The sequence below is a fragment of the Capricornis sumatraensis genome, chromosome 10 (genome assembly GCF_032405125.1).
Source record: "Capricornis sumatraensis isolate serow.1 chromosome 10, serow.2, whole genome shotgun sequence".
NCBI lineage: Eukaryota > Metazoa > Chordata > Mammalia > Artiodactyla > Bovidae > Capricornis > Capricornis sumatraensis.
Genome location: NC_091078.1, coordinates 46564783 through 46579658, shown reverse-complemented (window position 1 = coordinate 46579658; position 14876 = coordinate 46564783). Strand labels below are relative to the sequence as shown.

Here is a 14876-nt window from a genome sequence, read left to right as displayed (position 1 = left end):
GGCTTTGGATGATCTCAAATAGTGACTAAAATAAATTAACAGGAAAACAAAATGTAAGGATAGCAACTGGAAGAGATAATTTTTAAAAAATAAAGAAAAAGAGAAATTTTGTGATAAAGAAGAAGATAGGAGTTACAGATAGCTCTAGGAAATTTTCCTTTCTGTTTCACTATCAGGGCCTGGACTACAGCTCAGCTCAGAAATACTCAGAAGCAGCATGAATTCAATTCCACAGGACTCCTTTAGCTGATAGGCTCATTAACCTAACAGAGGAATTTGCATAATCAATAGTATTGTTTCAATAAGTAAGAAATACTGGTGCAGTCCTTACAGCTGCAAACAGATGCTGAGCTCATGTTTTCAGTGTTCAGTTTGCTTTGAAGGGGCCTCCCCAGTAGCTCAGATGGTAAAGAATTTGCCTGCAGTGTGGTAGACCCGGGTTCGATCCCTGCGTCAAGAAGATCCCCTGGAGAAGGGAATGGCTACCCATTCCAGTACTCTTGCCTGGAGAATCCCATGAACAGAGGAGCCAGGTAGGCTACAGTCCATGGGGTCGCAAAGAGTCAGACAAAACTGACTAACACTTTCAACATTTTTCTCTTTGAAGCAACAAGGTAATTAAAATAGCCTTGGCAGTGGTGCCTGGGTCTTCCTATTAGAGAATCCTGGTGTCCAGCAGCACCTTCTCTGTTTGCAAAACTGGCCCCTGTAGCGGGTGTGGTGACCCAAGAGGCAGCGCAGGGAGAAGTCACATGGCTCGTTTGGTTTAATTGCTGCTGACTGCCTGAGAGGACTCGTGGAACGTATCTTTGGGGGTGAACACTTCTTGCTCACTGCCTAGTTAACTACCAGAGCTGCCCTCATCTACCATGCCTTTTCAAGCAAACATCAGCTTCTCAAGTAATTATTTATTCATTTATTTAATTTCTGATTGCACTGGGTCTTCACGGTTGTGCACGGGCTTTCTCTAGTTGCAAAGAGTGGGGACTGCTTTCTAGCCGTGTTGCCCAGCTTCTCATTGCGGTGGGTTTTCTTGTCGCAGAGCATAGGCTCTGGTGCACCAACTTCAGCAGCTGCAGCATGCAGGCTCAATAGTTGTGGCTCATGGGCTTAGTTGCTCTGTGGCATGTGGAATCTTCCCAGATCTGGGATTGAACCCATGTCCCTTTCATTGGCAGGCAGATTTCTCTCCACTTTACCACCAGGGAAGTCCCAATCTATCCATTTTTGAGGAATGGTTAAAATAGTCCAAGCAAAATATTTCATACCTGTGTTCCATTCTTACTGTTTTTAGTAATAACCATTAAGGAAACTTTATTAGCTCTCTTTCCCTTTCCCAGGTATTGGTCTAGTTACCATTTCTTTGCAGCTTAACTTAAATATCCATGAACCTGATATAGGAGGGGGTGCCTTTTAAGGACTATTATCTTCTTTTCTCCCATGTGTTGGCTTATCTAATACTCAGAGACTGTGCCTGTAGAAAAAATGTAGAGAAGCTGTTTTGATTATAAATGAAGCTGATGCTTTGTTCTAGGAGAAGATGACTGAAGATTCAGCTGACAGAATCACTTTATTATATTAAAGTATAGTCCTAGTTTCCCAGACGTTTGACTTTTACATAAAATTGTTTTGTCTTTCTAAGAGAGCTGATTGGTGTCACCTGAACCTTCAGACAGGTGAACCTGGACAGCATTTGGAAGCAGGGTCTGTAGGGATGGCGCTGACCAGTTTCCTGTCTTCCTCCTGTCAGAGAGCCCAGGGAGTTCGTGGAGAATTCCGAGTGTGTGCAGTGCCATCCAGAATGCCTGCCCCAGGCCATGAATGTGACCTGCACTGGACGCGTAAGGAGCATGTTTGATGTTACCCCCATGCATCAGCTGCAGACCCGCAAGGATGACCCACCACCATCACCCTGTGGCTGCTAGACCGCCATCCAGCCCACTCCCCACACTTGAGCCCGTCCCGTCCCGTCTCACAGCCATCAGGGGCTGTGACTGAGGGGAGGTCGGCATGTGGCCTGCCTGGCTCAAGGATTCATCTCTGTCCAACCCTCAGATGCGCACGGTGATGCCTGGTCTCAGACCACAGATCAGGGCACTATGAACAGGGTACACTGACCATCAGCCTTCACTGTTCCTGACATCTGCCACCATTGCTTTATCATCTTAAGCAAACGTTGCCACATTCTTATTTAACATTAGTTTATAGTTATTTGAAGGAGGTTTTTTAAATCACATAGAAAAATTTTCAAAATTCAGCTTCATATCTACATGTTCAGTAATATTTTACAGAGTGTAAGTGAGAATGAAGATCCCTCTCACACCAATGTGTCCATGTTGTTAATTCTCAGTATTACTTATATGAGGTGCTCTATTTGGATTTGAGCTTCAACAGTCATATCTAAATCTACTGATGGAAAATGTTTTTCAGAAGTTCCCTGAATCAGACAGATGATGATAAGTTTTGAGGTACGAGCTGCCAAAATAGCCAGTTACAAAGTAAACCACTGGTTTTTAGGTTAGTGTTGGGTTAACTTTTCATGTGTGAAATAAAATAATTGGTGATATTGATCGACTTAGTCATCTGACTGTTCTCGCTCTGCAAACACTCAGTCTTTGAGACATAAGGGTGCTTAGCCAACAGGCAGACCCTCCCTAGCTACCTTACTTCAGCCCTTGTGAAGTGTGTGGATGCAACCCAAGCAGCCCTAATGTATTGACAAGTTTAACAAACAGAACCAAATTTATCACAGCACGGTTAATTATGCAGCCACTGTGTTTACACTTGCTACCTTCTCAACACTGGGGAAACGCTGGTGTGGGTTTGCTTAGCTTTGCCTTGGCAAGCACAGCTTCCCACAGAAGCCCCTCAACTTCAAGCATGATTCACAGGGAAGCCCATCTGAATGATAAGGATATGAATACACATGTAGACCAATCAATGTTTGAACAGGGAAAAATGCCCACAAGGTATGGAGTAAAATCCAGTAAAACACGCAGTTCAGTTTCTTTTATGTTTTCATATACAATACACATTTAAAGTCAGGAGGGCTTTATTCTCACCTGTTAAGAGTGGTCACATCAGTCAGAGAAGAATTCGTCCACTTGAATTTCTACATTGTTTGATTTTTTTTTTTTTGGTGATATATATTTTAAGTAAAAAGTTACTTCATTCTGAAAGACACATACATAAATATTTGATTTATGAAATGGTTTTTCTGCCTCGGTGCAGGGACCAGGCAACTGTGTAAAGTGTACCCACTACATTGATGGCCCTCACTGTGTCAAGACCTGCCCTGCTGGAGTCGCGGGAGAGAATGGCACCCTGATCTGGAAGTTTGCAGATGCCAGTCACGTGTGTCACCTGTGCCACCCCAACTGCACCTATGGGTGAGTCAGGGAGCTCTGGGTCTGCGAGAGGAAATGCAGACTCATAAACTGAAAACATTTTCCAAACTGTCCAGGCAGAAGAGTACAGAGGTTTGTGTTAGAGTCGGTTCCTCCGGGTGTTCTGGCCCTACGGCCACGGCAACAGCAGAGAAACACTTGCGGGAGGTAACAGTGCTCACCAGGAGGCCTCTCAGCATCTCCAGGCGTGTATCATGCCAGGGCTCTGTTCTGCTGTGCCAACAAGTCCAAACAAGAGTAAGGGACAGGTGGGATGAAGACAGAGGTCCTACCCTATCCTCAAAGGTTTCTACACATCTTTCCAGATGACTGGGATTCCTGTGGGAATCCTTATTGTTTTACAATTAATGGAAGATAACATTGCCTAGAATGTTCCTTGAAGAAACTTTTTCTTTTACCTAGTTGATTGCTAAATTGTTAATAGGTAGGTTAAAACTACTCTGACTACAATTAGCTGAAGCACTCTGAACATTTGTATCTTGTTTACTAAAATAATAAATTTGGCAATGAAACTAGACTACTTCTAGAAATCAGAAGGAAAAGTTGAGTTCTCATATATATTTCATATTCCCTTCTATCTCTCAGTTCTCAACCTTATTTAGAATCATTACTCTTCTCCAGAGCCATCTCTTACTAGCTCTGTGGCCTTCTGAAAGTGTATTAACCTGTCTGTGCCTCGCTTTTCTCATCTGTAAATTAGGTTAATACTACTGCATTGCTCACAGGATTTCTGTGATCTTGATTAATACACATAATGTACTTAAATGGTGCCTGGAACACATGCGTGCTCAATCAAGAATTGTACAAAAGGAGGCGTGGGGCTGCTGGTGGTGGTTATGATGTTCATAAGGAGTGGTGGTGCCAGTGTTGGTGGTTGTGATGGTGGTAATTGAGATTGTGATAAGGATTAGTGTTCTGAAGGGATGCAGAACCTTCCAATTAGACTTCCAAAAGTCAAGAGTCTTGAAAATTTTCCAAATATGTCCTAATTTTTTAACTGTATTTGTATGTACAAAAATGGTCGTAATGACCCAGATAATCACGATGGTGTAATCACTCACCTAGAGCCAGACATCCTGGAGTGTGAAGTCAAGTGGGCCTTAGGAAGCATCACTAGGAACAAAACTAGTGGAGGTGATGAAATTTCAGCTAAGCAATTTCAGATCCGAAAAGATGATGCTGTTAAAGTGCTAGGTTCAATATGCCAGCAAATCTGGAAAACTCAGCAGTGGCCACAGGACTGGAAAAAGTCAGTTTTCCAGTTGTTTTCCCAAAGAGAAACAATGCCCAAGAATGTTCAAACCACTGCACAATTGCACACATTTCACATGTTAGCAAGGTAATGCTCAAAATCTTTCAAGCAAGGCTTCAAAAGTATGTGAACCAAGAATTCCCAGATGTACAAGCTAAAAAGCAAAGGAACCAGAGATCCAATTGCCAACATCCACTGGATCATAGAAAAAGCAAGAGAATTCCAGAAAAACATCTACTTCTGCTTCATTGACTACCCTAAAGCCTTTGACTATGTGGATCACAGCAAACTGTGGAAAATTATGAAAGAGATGGGAACACCGGACCACCTTACCTACTTTCTGAGAAACTTGTATGCAGGTCAAGAAGCAACAATTAGAACTGGACATGGAAAATGAACTGGTTCAAAATTGTAAAAGGAGTATATCAAGGTTATATATTGTCACTCTGCTTATTTAACTTGCATGCAGACTACATCATGTGAAATGCCAGGCTGGGTGAAGCTCACACTGGAATCAAGATTGCCAGGAGAAATGTCAATAACCTCAGATTTGCAAATAACACCACCCTAATGGCAGAAAGGGAAGAGGAACTAAAGAGCCTCTTGATGAAAGTGAAACAGGAGAGTGAAAAAGTTGGCTTAAAACTCAACATTCAGAAAATGAAGATCATGGCATCTGGCCCCATCATTTCATGGCAAATAGATAGGGAAAAAATGGAAAGAGTAACAAATTTTATTTTCCTGGGCTCCAAAATCACTGCAGACGGTGACTGCAGCCCTGAAATTAAAAGATGCTTGCTCCTTGGAATAAAAGATATGACCAGCCTAGACAGTGTATGAAAAAGCAGAGAGCACTTTGCTGAAAGGTATATATAGTCAAAGCTATAGTTTTTCCAGTAATCATGTACGGATGTGAGAGTTGAACCATAAAGAAGGCTGAGTGCTGAAGAACTGATGCTTTTGAATGTGGTGTTAAAGAAGACTCTTGAAAGTCCCTTGGACAGCAAGGAGATCAAACCAGTCAATCCTAAGGGAAATTAATCCTGAATATTTATTGAAAGGACTGCTGCTAAAGCTGAACCTCCTATACTTTGGCCACCAGTTGCAAAGAGCTGACCCATTAGAAAAGACCCTGATGCTGGGGAAGATTGAAGGCAGGAGGAGAAGGGGGTGACAGAGGATGAGATGGTTGGATGGCATTCCTAACTCAAGAGATAGTGAAGGACAGAGAAGCCTGGTATGCTGCAGTCCATAGAGTTACAAAGAGTCAGAGGCAACTAAGCGACTGAACAACAGCAAATATGAAGGACTCTGGGCCTGGAGACAAGTGATTTGGAAATGACTTGCACCCTGGTCAATTTCCATCATTTAACCTTCTTCAGTTTCAGCTGTTACAGGGGCAAATGGAAGGGCACCATCTCTCCATGACCCTGTGGTCCAGGAGTTTCAGTCCTGGGTGACTGAAGAGTTATCCCAGGAACAAGTAGGAAGTCTAGGCATCTCCTGTGTGGTTTACATAGATTGTCTTCCCCTTCTAATGTTAGTCTAGCCTACTGGTGTGTTCCAAGTGACCTGGAGTACTTTACCAAGCTTAGCATCCAAAATCCCCACTAAAACCAGTAAGTTAATTTGACTAGGGCTAACATTTTTATAATATTTTGTATTTCCAGTCAGGAAATGATAATTTCTTCATATATTCAGATATTCCTTTTTATATTTCAGTTAAGTTTTCCAGTTTTGTTCTTTCACGTTCTATTTGTATTACATTTGCTATTGTGAAACGGTCCTTACTTAGAGTATATCTTCTAATTTATTATTCCTAATATATAAGATAGCCTTTTATTGTTTTGGTGGAGGTGTATAGTCATCTCGTATTGATAGTCTTTATTGAACTTCCTTTGAAATTAATGTTTTAGTTCATGTTCTTGAAGTTTCTGGGAAAACAATCATATTGTCTCCAGTAATGGTATCTTCATCTCTTTTCCAAAAGTTTCAAATCATATTACAAAGGCCAGAATTTCTAGAATAATGTCAGATACAATAGTAGCGGATATCCGAGTTTTATATCTGATGATTGTGGGAATGGCTATAATAAATCACCATTAAGAACATAATTTGCTGTTACTGTGAGTTACTATCTTGTTCAAGAAACAGTTATCTACAGTTATTCCTACTTTTGAACTATTTTTGTTAATCCAGAATGAATTTTGAATTTTACCAGACCCCTCCTTGGCAGCAATTTTAAGATTTTTCATGTTTTTCCCTTTGGGTATATCAACATGCTGTTATATTGAGTAATTTGCAAACTCTACAAAGCATGATATAAATGATAGTTTGCTAGCTTCTCAATCTATATTTTTCATATTTCTCCATAATAAGGAATTTTGGAACAGATTCTCTTAAATAGAATTATATTACCCACTAAAATATATTTTTCCTATTTTTTTCTGTCTTTTAGAAATACCTATATTTGTGTATGTGTCTGTGAAGATGTATCACTGATAGAAAAGCATGTAGTTTTATGCAATCTTGTTATTACTATCTGTATCTTCATCCAAAAGCATTACTTGATAAAAAAAATGGATTTAATTTTTTAAATATGGAGAAATATTGATAGGATAAGGGGAAATAAGAAACCATGTCTTTTATTGTGTATCTATGATGAATACAGCATCATCAAACAGATAGTCTGATTGATGTCTCAGAGCGAGCTCACTGCTTTTCCATTTGTATTGTTAAAGCAACACTTAGGCTGTGGAGTCACAGAGCCCAGGTATGGGAGCATACCTGCTTTAAGAAGCCATCGTCTTCCCACAGGGCAGGTCTGGTTAACCCAGGGAATGGGTCAGGAAACTTACAGCCCATCCACTGTTGAATGGACCCGTATTTTATAATGTATCAGAGAAAGGTTTCTTTGAAATTTTATGCCAAAAAACTAAATAATATAACATTCTGCCAATTTTAATTACATGTAACAAAAAATAATAAATGGGAGACAGACAAGCAGTAATTTTTCTGACTAAATTAAATGATAGCATGATGCAGCCTCTCTTGCCTGATATTCGACAATCATTTCTGTAGACTTATGCAGGGCACCATCAGCTTTCCAATGGACCTCTTAATCCTCTGATACTCAGATCATCCCCTCTTACCACACCTGCTCTGTCATTGCCCTCGTCCGTCATCTCTTCAAATGTAAACTGGCTGAGCTCTGACTGTGAGTATCTCTTCTCAATAACTTCTTGCTAGAAAGCCAATAGGTTTCCCAGCAGCACTTTCAGAAGCTGCATGAAACCTGCTTCTTGTCCAAAATTTGCAGTTCCAGTTTGTACCACTTTGCATAGAGTTCCCATTTTGTTACTTTCTGGAGACTGACAGGCATAATGGGAAAATATAAAAACACTAGCGAGGAGGGATATATTGAGTAGGGTTTAACTTTACCAGTGGTCATCCATTCAGTTCAGTTCAGTCGCTCAGTTGTGTCCAACTCTTTGCAACCCCTTGGACTGCAGCATACCAGGCTTCCCTGTCCATCACCAACTCCTGACACTTTCTCAAACTCATGTCCATTGAGTCGGTGATGCCATTGAACCATCTCATCCTCTGTCATCCCCTTCTCCTCCTGCCTTCAATCTTTCCCAGCATCAGGGCCTTTTCAAATGAGTCAGTTTTTCACATCAAATTGCCAAAGCAGCGGAGTCTCAGCTTCAGCATCAGTCCTTCAAATGAATATCCAGGACTGATTTCCTTTAGGCTGGACTGGTTTGATCTCCTTGCAGTCCAAGGGACTCTCAAGAGTCTCCTCCAACATCACAGTTCAGAAGCATCAATTCTTCGGTGCTCAGCTTTCTTCACAGTCCAACTCTCACATCCATACATGACCACTGAAAAAACCATAGCCTTGACTAGATGGACCTTTGTTGGCAAGGTAATGTCTCTGCTTTTTAATATGCTATCTAGGTTGGTCACAACTTTTCTTCCAAGGAGCAAGTGTCTTTTAATTTCATGGCTGAAGTCACCATTGCAGTGATTTTAGAGCCCAGAAAAATAAAGTCTTTCACTGTTTCCATTGTTTCCCCATCAATCTGCCATGAAGATGCAACTGGGTGCCATGATCTTCGTTTTCTGATTGTTGAGCTTTAAGCCAACTTCTTCTCTCTCCTCTTTTACTTTCATCAAGAGGCTCTTTAGTTCTTCTTCACATTCTGCCATAGGGTGGTGTCATCTGTGTATCTGAGGTTTTTGATATTTCTCCCAGAAATCTTGATTCCAGCTTGTGCTTCATCCAACCTGGCATTCAGCACGATGTACTCTGCATATAAGTTAAATAAGCAGGGTGACAATATACAGCCTTGATGTACTGCTTTCTCCATTTGGAACCAGTCTGTCAGTCTGTTGTTCTATGTCCAGTTCTAACTATTATTTCTTAACCTGCATACAGACCTCTCAGGAGTCAGGTAAGGTGGTCTGGTATTCCCATCTGTTTAAGAATTTTCCAGTTTGTTGATCTGTGACTGATCCACACAGTCAAAGGCTTTGGCATATTCAATAAAGCTGAAGTAGATGTTTTTTCTTGAACTCTCTCGCTTTTTCGATGATCCAGTGGATGTTGGCAATTTGATCTCCTGTTCCTCTGCCTTTTCTAAATCCAGCTTGAACATCTGGAATTTCACAGTTCACCTAATGTTGAAGCCTGGCTTGGAGAATTTTGAGCATTACTTTGCTAGTGGATGAGACAAGTGCAGTTGTGCAATACTTAGAACATCCTTTGCCATTGGCTTTCTTTGGGATTGGAATGAAAACTGTCCTTTTCCAGTCCTGTGGCCACTGTGAGTTTTCCAGATTTCCTGGCATATGGAGTGCAGCACTTTCACAGCATCATCTTTTAGGATTTGAAATAGCTCAGCTGGAATTCCATCACTTCCACTAGCTTTGTTCGTAATGATCCTTCCTAAGGCCCACTTGACTTTGCATTCCAGGATGTCTAGGTGAGTTATCACACCATCAAAGTTATCTGGGTCATGAAGATCTTTTTTGTATAGTTCTGTGTATTCTTGCCACCTCTTTGTAATATTTCCTCCTTCTGTTAGGTCCATACCATTTCTGTCCTTTATTGTGCCCATCTTTGCATGAAATGTTCCCTTGGTATCTCTAATTTTCTTGAAGAGATCTCTAGTTTTTCCCTCTATTGTCTTCCTCTATCTCTTTGCATTGATCGCTGAGGAAGGCTTTTATCTCTCCCTGCTCTTCTTTGGAACTCTGCATTCAAGTGGGTATATCTTTACTTTACTCCTTTGCTTTTCACTTCTCTTCTTTTCTAACTATTCTCTAAGGCCTCCTCAGGTAACCAGTTTGCCTTGTTGCATTTCTTTTTCATGGGGATGGTCTTGATCACTGCCTCCTGTGCAATGTCACGAACCTCTATCCTTAAGTCTTCAGGCACTCTTGTCTGTCAGATCTAATCCCTTAAATCTATTTGTCACTTCTACTGTATAATTGTTAGCAATTTGGTTTAGGTCATACCTGAATGGTATAGTGGGTTTTCCCTACTTTCTTCAATTTAAGTCTGAATTTAGCAATCAGGAGTTCATGATCTGAGCCACAGTCAGCTCCCGGTCTTGTTTCTGCTGACTGTATAGAGCTTCTCCATCTTTGGCTGCAAAGAATATAATCAGTGTGATTTGGGTATTGACCTTCTGGTGATATCCATGTATAAAGTCTAGTCTCATGTGTTCCTGGGAGAGTGCTTGCTATGACCAGTGCACTCTCTCGCAAAACTGTGTTAGCCTTTTCCCTGCTTCAGTTTTTACTCCAAGACCAAACTTGCCTGTTACTCCAGGTATCTCTTGACTTCCTACGTTTGCATTCCAGTCCCCTATAATGAAGAGGACATCTTTTTTGGGTGTTAGTTCTGGAAGGTCTTATAGGTCTTCATAGAGCCATTCAGCTTCAGCTTCTTCAGCATTAGTGGTCAGGGCATAGACTTGGATTACCGTGATATTGAATGGTTTGCCTTGGAAACAAACAGAGACCATTCTGTCATTTTTGAGATTGCATCCAAGTACTGCATTTTGGACTCTTTTCAACAAAAGAGTTGAGGAGGGCTGGGAGGGTTACTCCATTTCTTCTAAGGGATTCTTTCCCACAGTAGTAGATATAAAAGTCATCTGAGTTAAATTCAGCCATTCCAGTCCATTTTAGTTCACTAATTCCTAAAATGTTGATGTTCACTCTGGGCATCTGCTGTTTGACCACTTCCAATTTACCTTGAGTCATGGACCTAACATTCCAGGTTCCTATGCAATATTGCTCTTTACAGCTTCGGACTTTACTTCCATCATCAGTCACAACCACAACTGGGTGTTTCTGTTTGGCTTTGCTTTGGCTCCATCTCTTCTTTCTTTCTGGTGTTATTTCTCCACTCTTCTCCAGTAGCATAACGGGCACCTACTGACCTGAGGTGTTCATCCTTCAGTGTCATATCTTTTTGCCTTTTCATACTGTTCATCCATTAGCAGATATTTTTTTGTCTTTGACGATTATGGTTTTCCTAGGAGATAACAGATTATGAGAATAGGAGAAGCCTGTGTCTGGTATAGGGAGGAAATTCCATAAGCTTTTAGGGCCAAGACTACATTGTCTGACTCCATGGAAAAGGCGTCTTAAACCCTCAAGACCAAGAGGAGTACAGTGCAGAGATGAGAGCCCTTGAATGACATAGAAAATGACTAGAACCATACGGCAGTGTACATCAAACAAGCACAAATCCTCTTCACATAACCTGAATGGGGCTTCTTCATCTTTCCTCCAGCCAAGAATGTTAGTCTTCTCCATCAAACTGGAATATTCAATCTTGCTATTGAATATTTAGTCTTGCATTGACAAATATTGCTGTACTTCAAAACCAACTTATTCTGCCTTTTTGTCCGTCATCCTGTAATCAGAATAGCAGATGGTAGTAACCCCCCAGAACGGGAACCCAGGTGCTGAGGGGACACGTTAAGACAAATGCTATCTATGCTTCGTGTATGACATCTTAGTTGTGTGGAAGTGGGTGAAGCCAGTTTCTGACTTTCTGGGTCTGACATCATCCCCATTTCCCTGCCCTGAGATGCACATTGTTACTTGTCTATCCCCACCTTAATCAGTGTGGTCCAGGAAATGGTTCTGATCTCAGCTCCCTCCACCTTCTGCCCACATGGATGTTCTGGAGCCAGCTATAAGGCATCTGAACCTCTGTTAAAAGTAAAACATGAAAACATTTCAATAACAAAGACCAGAAGCTGCCTACTCTGTTCAATCCCTATCACAAACTGGACCCTCAAAACTACTTGCTTAGTGAATGAACAAATGAATAAATGCATGATAAATGATTAAGCAATATTGAGACACATTGTGAGTCTAATGATTTAAAAGTAATTTGACACATGTCACCTTATGATTTAATAAAAACTCCCCAAGAAAAAATGATAAATAAAATGATTGAAATGTATCTTTACCTTTCAATTCCTACAGCTGTATAGGGCCAGGTCTCGAAGGCTGTGCATCAAATGGGTAAGTGTGATGCTTTGTGTGTGATGACCTGACCAGAAACAACCAATAGTTCTGTGGGCAAGGGTAATGCTCTCTTACTTTTCCAACTCCCCTCTGCCCTGGCAGGTTCTCACTTCTCCCCAGGCCAAACTGGGCATTCCTAGCAGAACCCACCCTGCCTGCATTCCTGGCTGTGTCCCGGGGATGGGAGAGCGACACAGGGCATCAGTGCCAGGCCTCTTCCACACACAGAGCCAGCCTCACCACCTGGTGCTCCTCTTTCTATACAACCCGTCATTGCTCCATGGCTCACAGTATTATTGGATGCTTCTTCTCTTCCAGCTTCTCTTCTCTTTCCTCGCTAACCCAGTTGACCCTCAACTTGTGTTTGAATGACCTTTCTGTTTGATGACAGAGCTCCAACTGTGGGGATTTCTCCCCTTACTTCCTTTTCTAAACACATGACTTCCTTCAGTATTTCAGTTGTAATCTGTTTGCCATCATTGCCTGAAATGCTACACAGAGAAAAGCAGAATTGAGACTTTCTATTCAGACTCATCAGGAAAGAATGATACTATCAATTAATAATATCTGTCATGGCATCAGAATTATACACAAGACACCCACCAGATACCCCCAAACACTAGCCAAATATCCAGGCACCTCTGCCATCTCTACTAATGTTTACAAAACTCCTCCCCTCAACAACTTTCCTCAGCATCAGTCAGCTCAGTCTCTTGCCCAAGAATTAGCCAAGATAACCGATCCCTTTTACTATCAAGTGAAACATTAAAGACAAATAAGGAAGTTTCTCAAAGACAAAGGTTGCCTTTTATACCCCTCTTCACTTGAGCCATGAGGACACCAGCAAGCTTCATCCTCTCTTCATGCTGCAGTCAGTATCTTAGCAGTGAGGTTCTCCATCATATCCCCACCCTGAAACCAGTCAATGACCTTTGTTATATTCATTCTTTCAATTTGTTCTCTTTTCACCCACCCTCACTATCCATGGAACATATACTCTGTACAAATTATTCCTTTTACCTTTCAATGTCCCCTTCAAAATAGTAAAAACCCATTAATTCAAACTACATTAACTGAATAGTATAACTCAAGACATGACTTTTGTATGTGCTAAGAAAAATGTGTTCTAAGTACTATTTACATAAAGTACATTTGACACTTAGGAGAAATCTGTAAGAATGCTGGCACATTTTTTTGTGTGTAAATTGTGCTACTAATTATTCTTTGATATTCATTAACTGCCTGAAAATACGAAGTTTGTATATATAGATTTTTTTTAATTTATTTATTGCCAGAAGCTCAAATGGCACAGGTGCTTGAAAAACAATAGCTTTATAAAGATTCTAAATTCAGAATCTACTCATTCAGACAGCTCTTTCCCCAGTGAGTTTTGGGTTTTTGCTCTCCCCTGCTGGGGAAAGGGGGTGGGGGAGGGGGGACTGCAGCATGACCTCACTTATCTATGACAGCTGCACTCTGTGTGGAAATCCTGTCCCCGCCTTACCCCTCCGCATATTCATATAGCACTTCACACGGTTCCCATCCCATGTTATAAGTCCAGGATCCCTCAAGCAGTCTCCACAGTTTTGAAAGGGTCCTTCCGTCCAGCCTGGCCAGCAGACATCACATGAGGAGGGTGTGCTTCTAACGAGTGGAGACAGGGGAGACACACAAATTCGTGCAGAAAGCATGACTGACTCCGAGCTATTTTTCGAGTTATGTTCCCTTAATCAACAGACGACAACATACTCTTCATAGCGAGAAGTCCAAATGATACCCAGTTTAAAAATCCAAAAAGGTGGGGTGAGGAGGCTATTATACTGAAGAAAGTTGAAAACCTGCCCTGGGAATATTAATCTGCCTTCCTTGACAAGCTGTGCACTCTTGCACTGAGACATTTCTAAATGATGTCATGTCATTCACACACATGGGAAATACAGGAAATGCCAACATGACCAACCAACCCCCCTTGTGTGTCCGCCTTGTTGCAGGCCCAAGATCCCGTCCATTGCCACGGGCATCGTGGGCGGCCTGCTGCTGGTGTTGGTGCTCGCCCTGAGCGTCGGCCTCTTCATGCGCAGGCGCCACATCGTGCGCAAGCGCACACTGCGCCGGCTGCTGCAGGAGCGTGAGGTGAGCTGAGCAACCACCAGGCGGTGACTTACAGATGAGATTGCGTGACTGCTTTACTAATAAATGAAAAAGCCAGGAGAATCTCTGAATGTCCAGTTATAAGCCAGGCCGTATAGACTTTGGTACTTGTATTTAGTGACATGCAGCTGTTTCCAGGGTAAGTCCTGCTGCCGGTTACCTAGCAGAACCGCCCAGCTGGTTCTGCTCTGTGGTCGGCGAGGGGGAAGCTGGTGCACAGAGGCCCGTGAGTTGCTGTTAAGCACAGGAGGTGTCACTTTGTTAAATGCCACCATTCCCACCAGTGACTGCTCATTTTTGAGCCATGACTGTGAGTAGTATTGTCTGTGACACCATGATTTCAGGAAAAGGTCTTCAGGTGGTATCTGTGTCCATACGTGTGTCAAAGCCAGAGCCCCCAGGAGGAGGGACCCATGGCAACTTCAGCAGCATGGCTGTGCAGGGCTCAGATGGGCTACCAAAATGACCACCACACAAGCTTGCCCTCCCTCCAAGCTTTCCTAGCCTGA

The 14876-nt window shown here is 41.9% G+C and overlaps 1 protein-coding gene across 1 annotated transcript in view; it reads left to right on the top strand.

Moving 5' to 3' along the window:
• The window catches only part of EGFR (epidermal growth factor receptor), a 68250-nt gene that overhangs the window by 20957 nt on the left and 32417 nt on the right, over nt 1-14876 (top strand). The window contains exons 13-16 of the mRNA XM_068982021.1: nt 1751-1841; nt 3232-3389; nt 12175-12213; nt 14208-14349. Coding sequence (XP_068838122.1) covers nt 1751-1841; nt 3232-3389; nt 12175-12213; nt 14208-14349 — 430 coding nt within the window. The remainder of the gene's footprint in view (nt 1-1750; nt 1842-3231; nt 3390-12174; nt 12214-14207; nt 14350-14876) is intronic.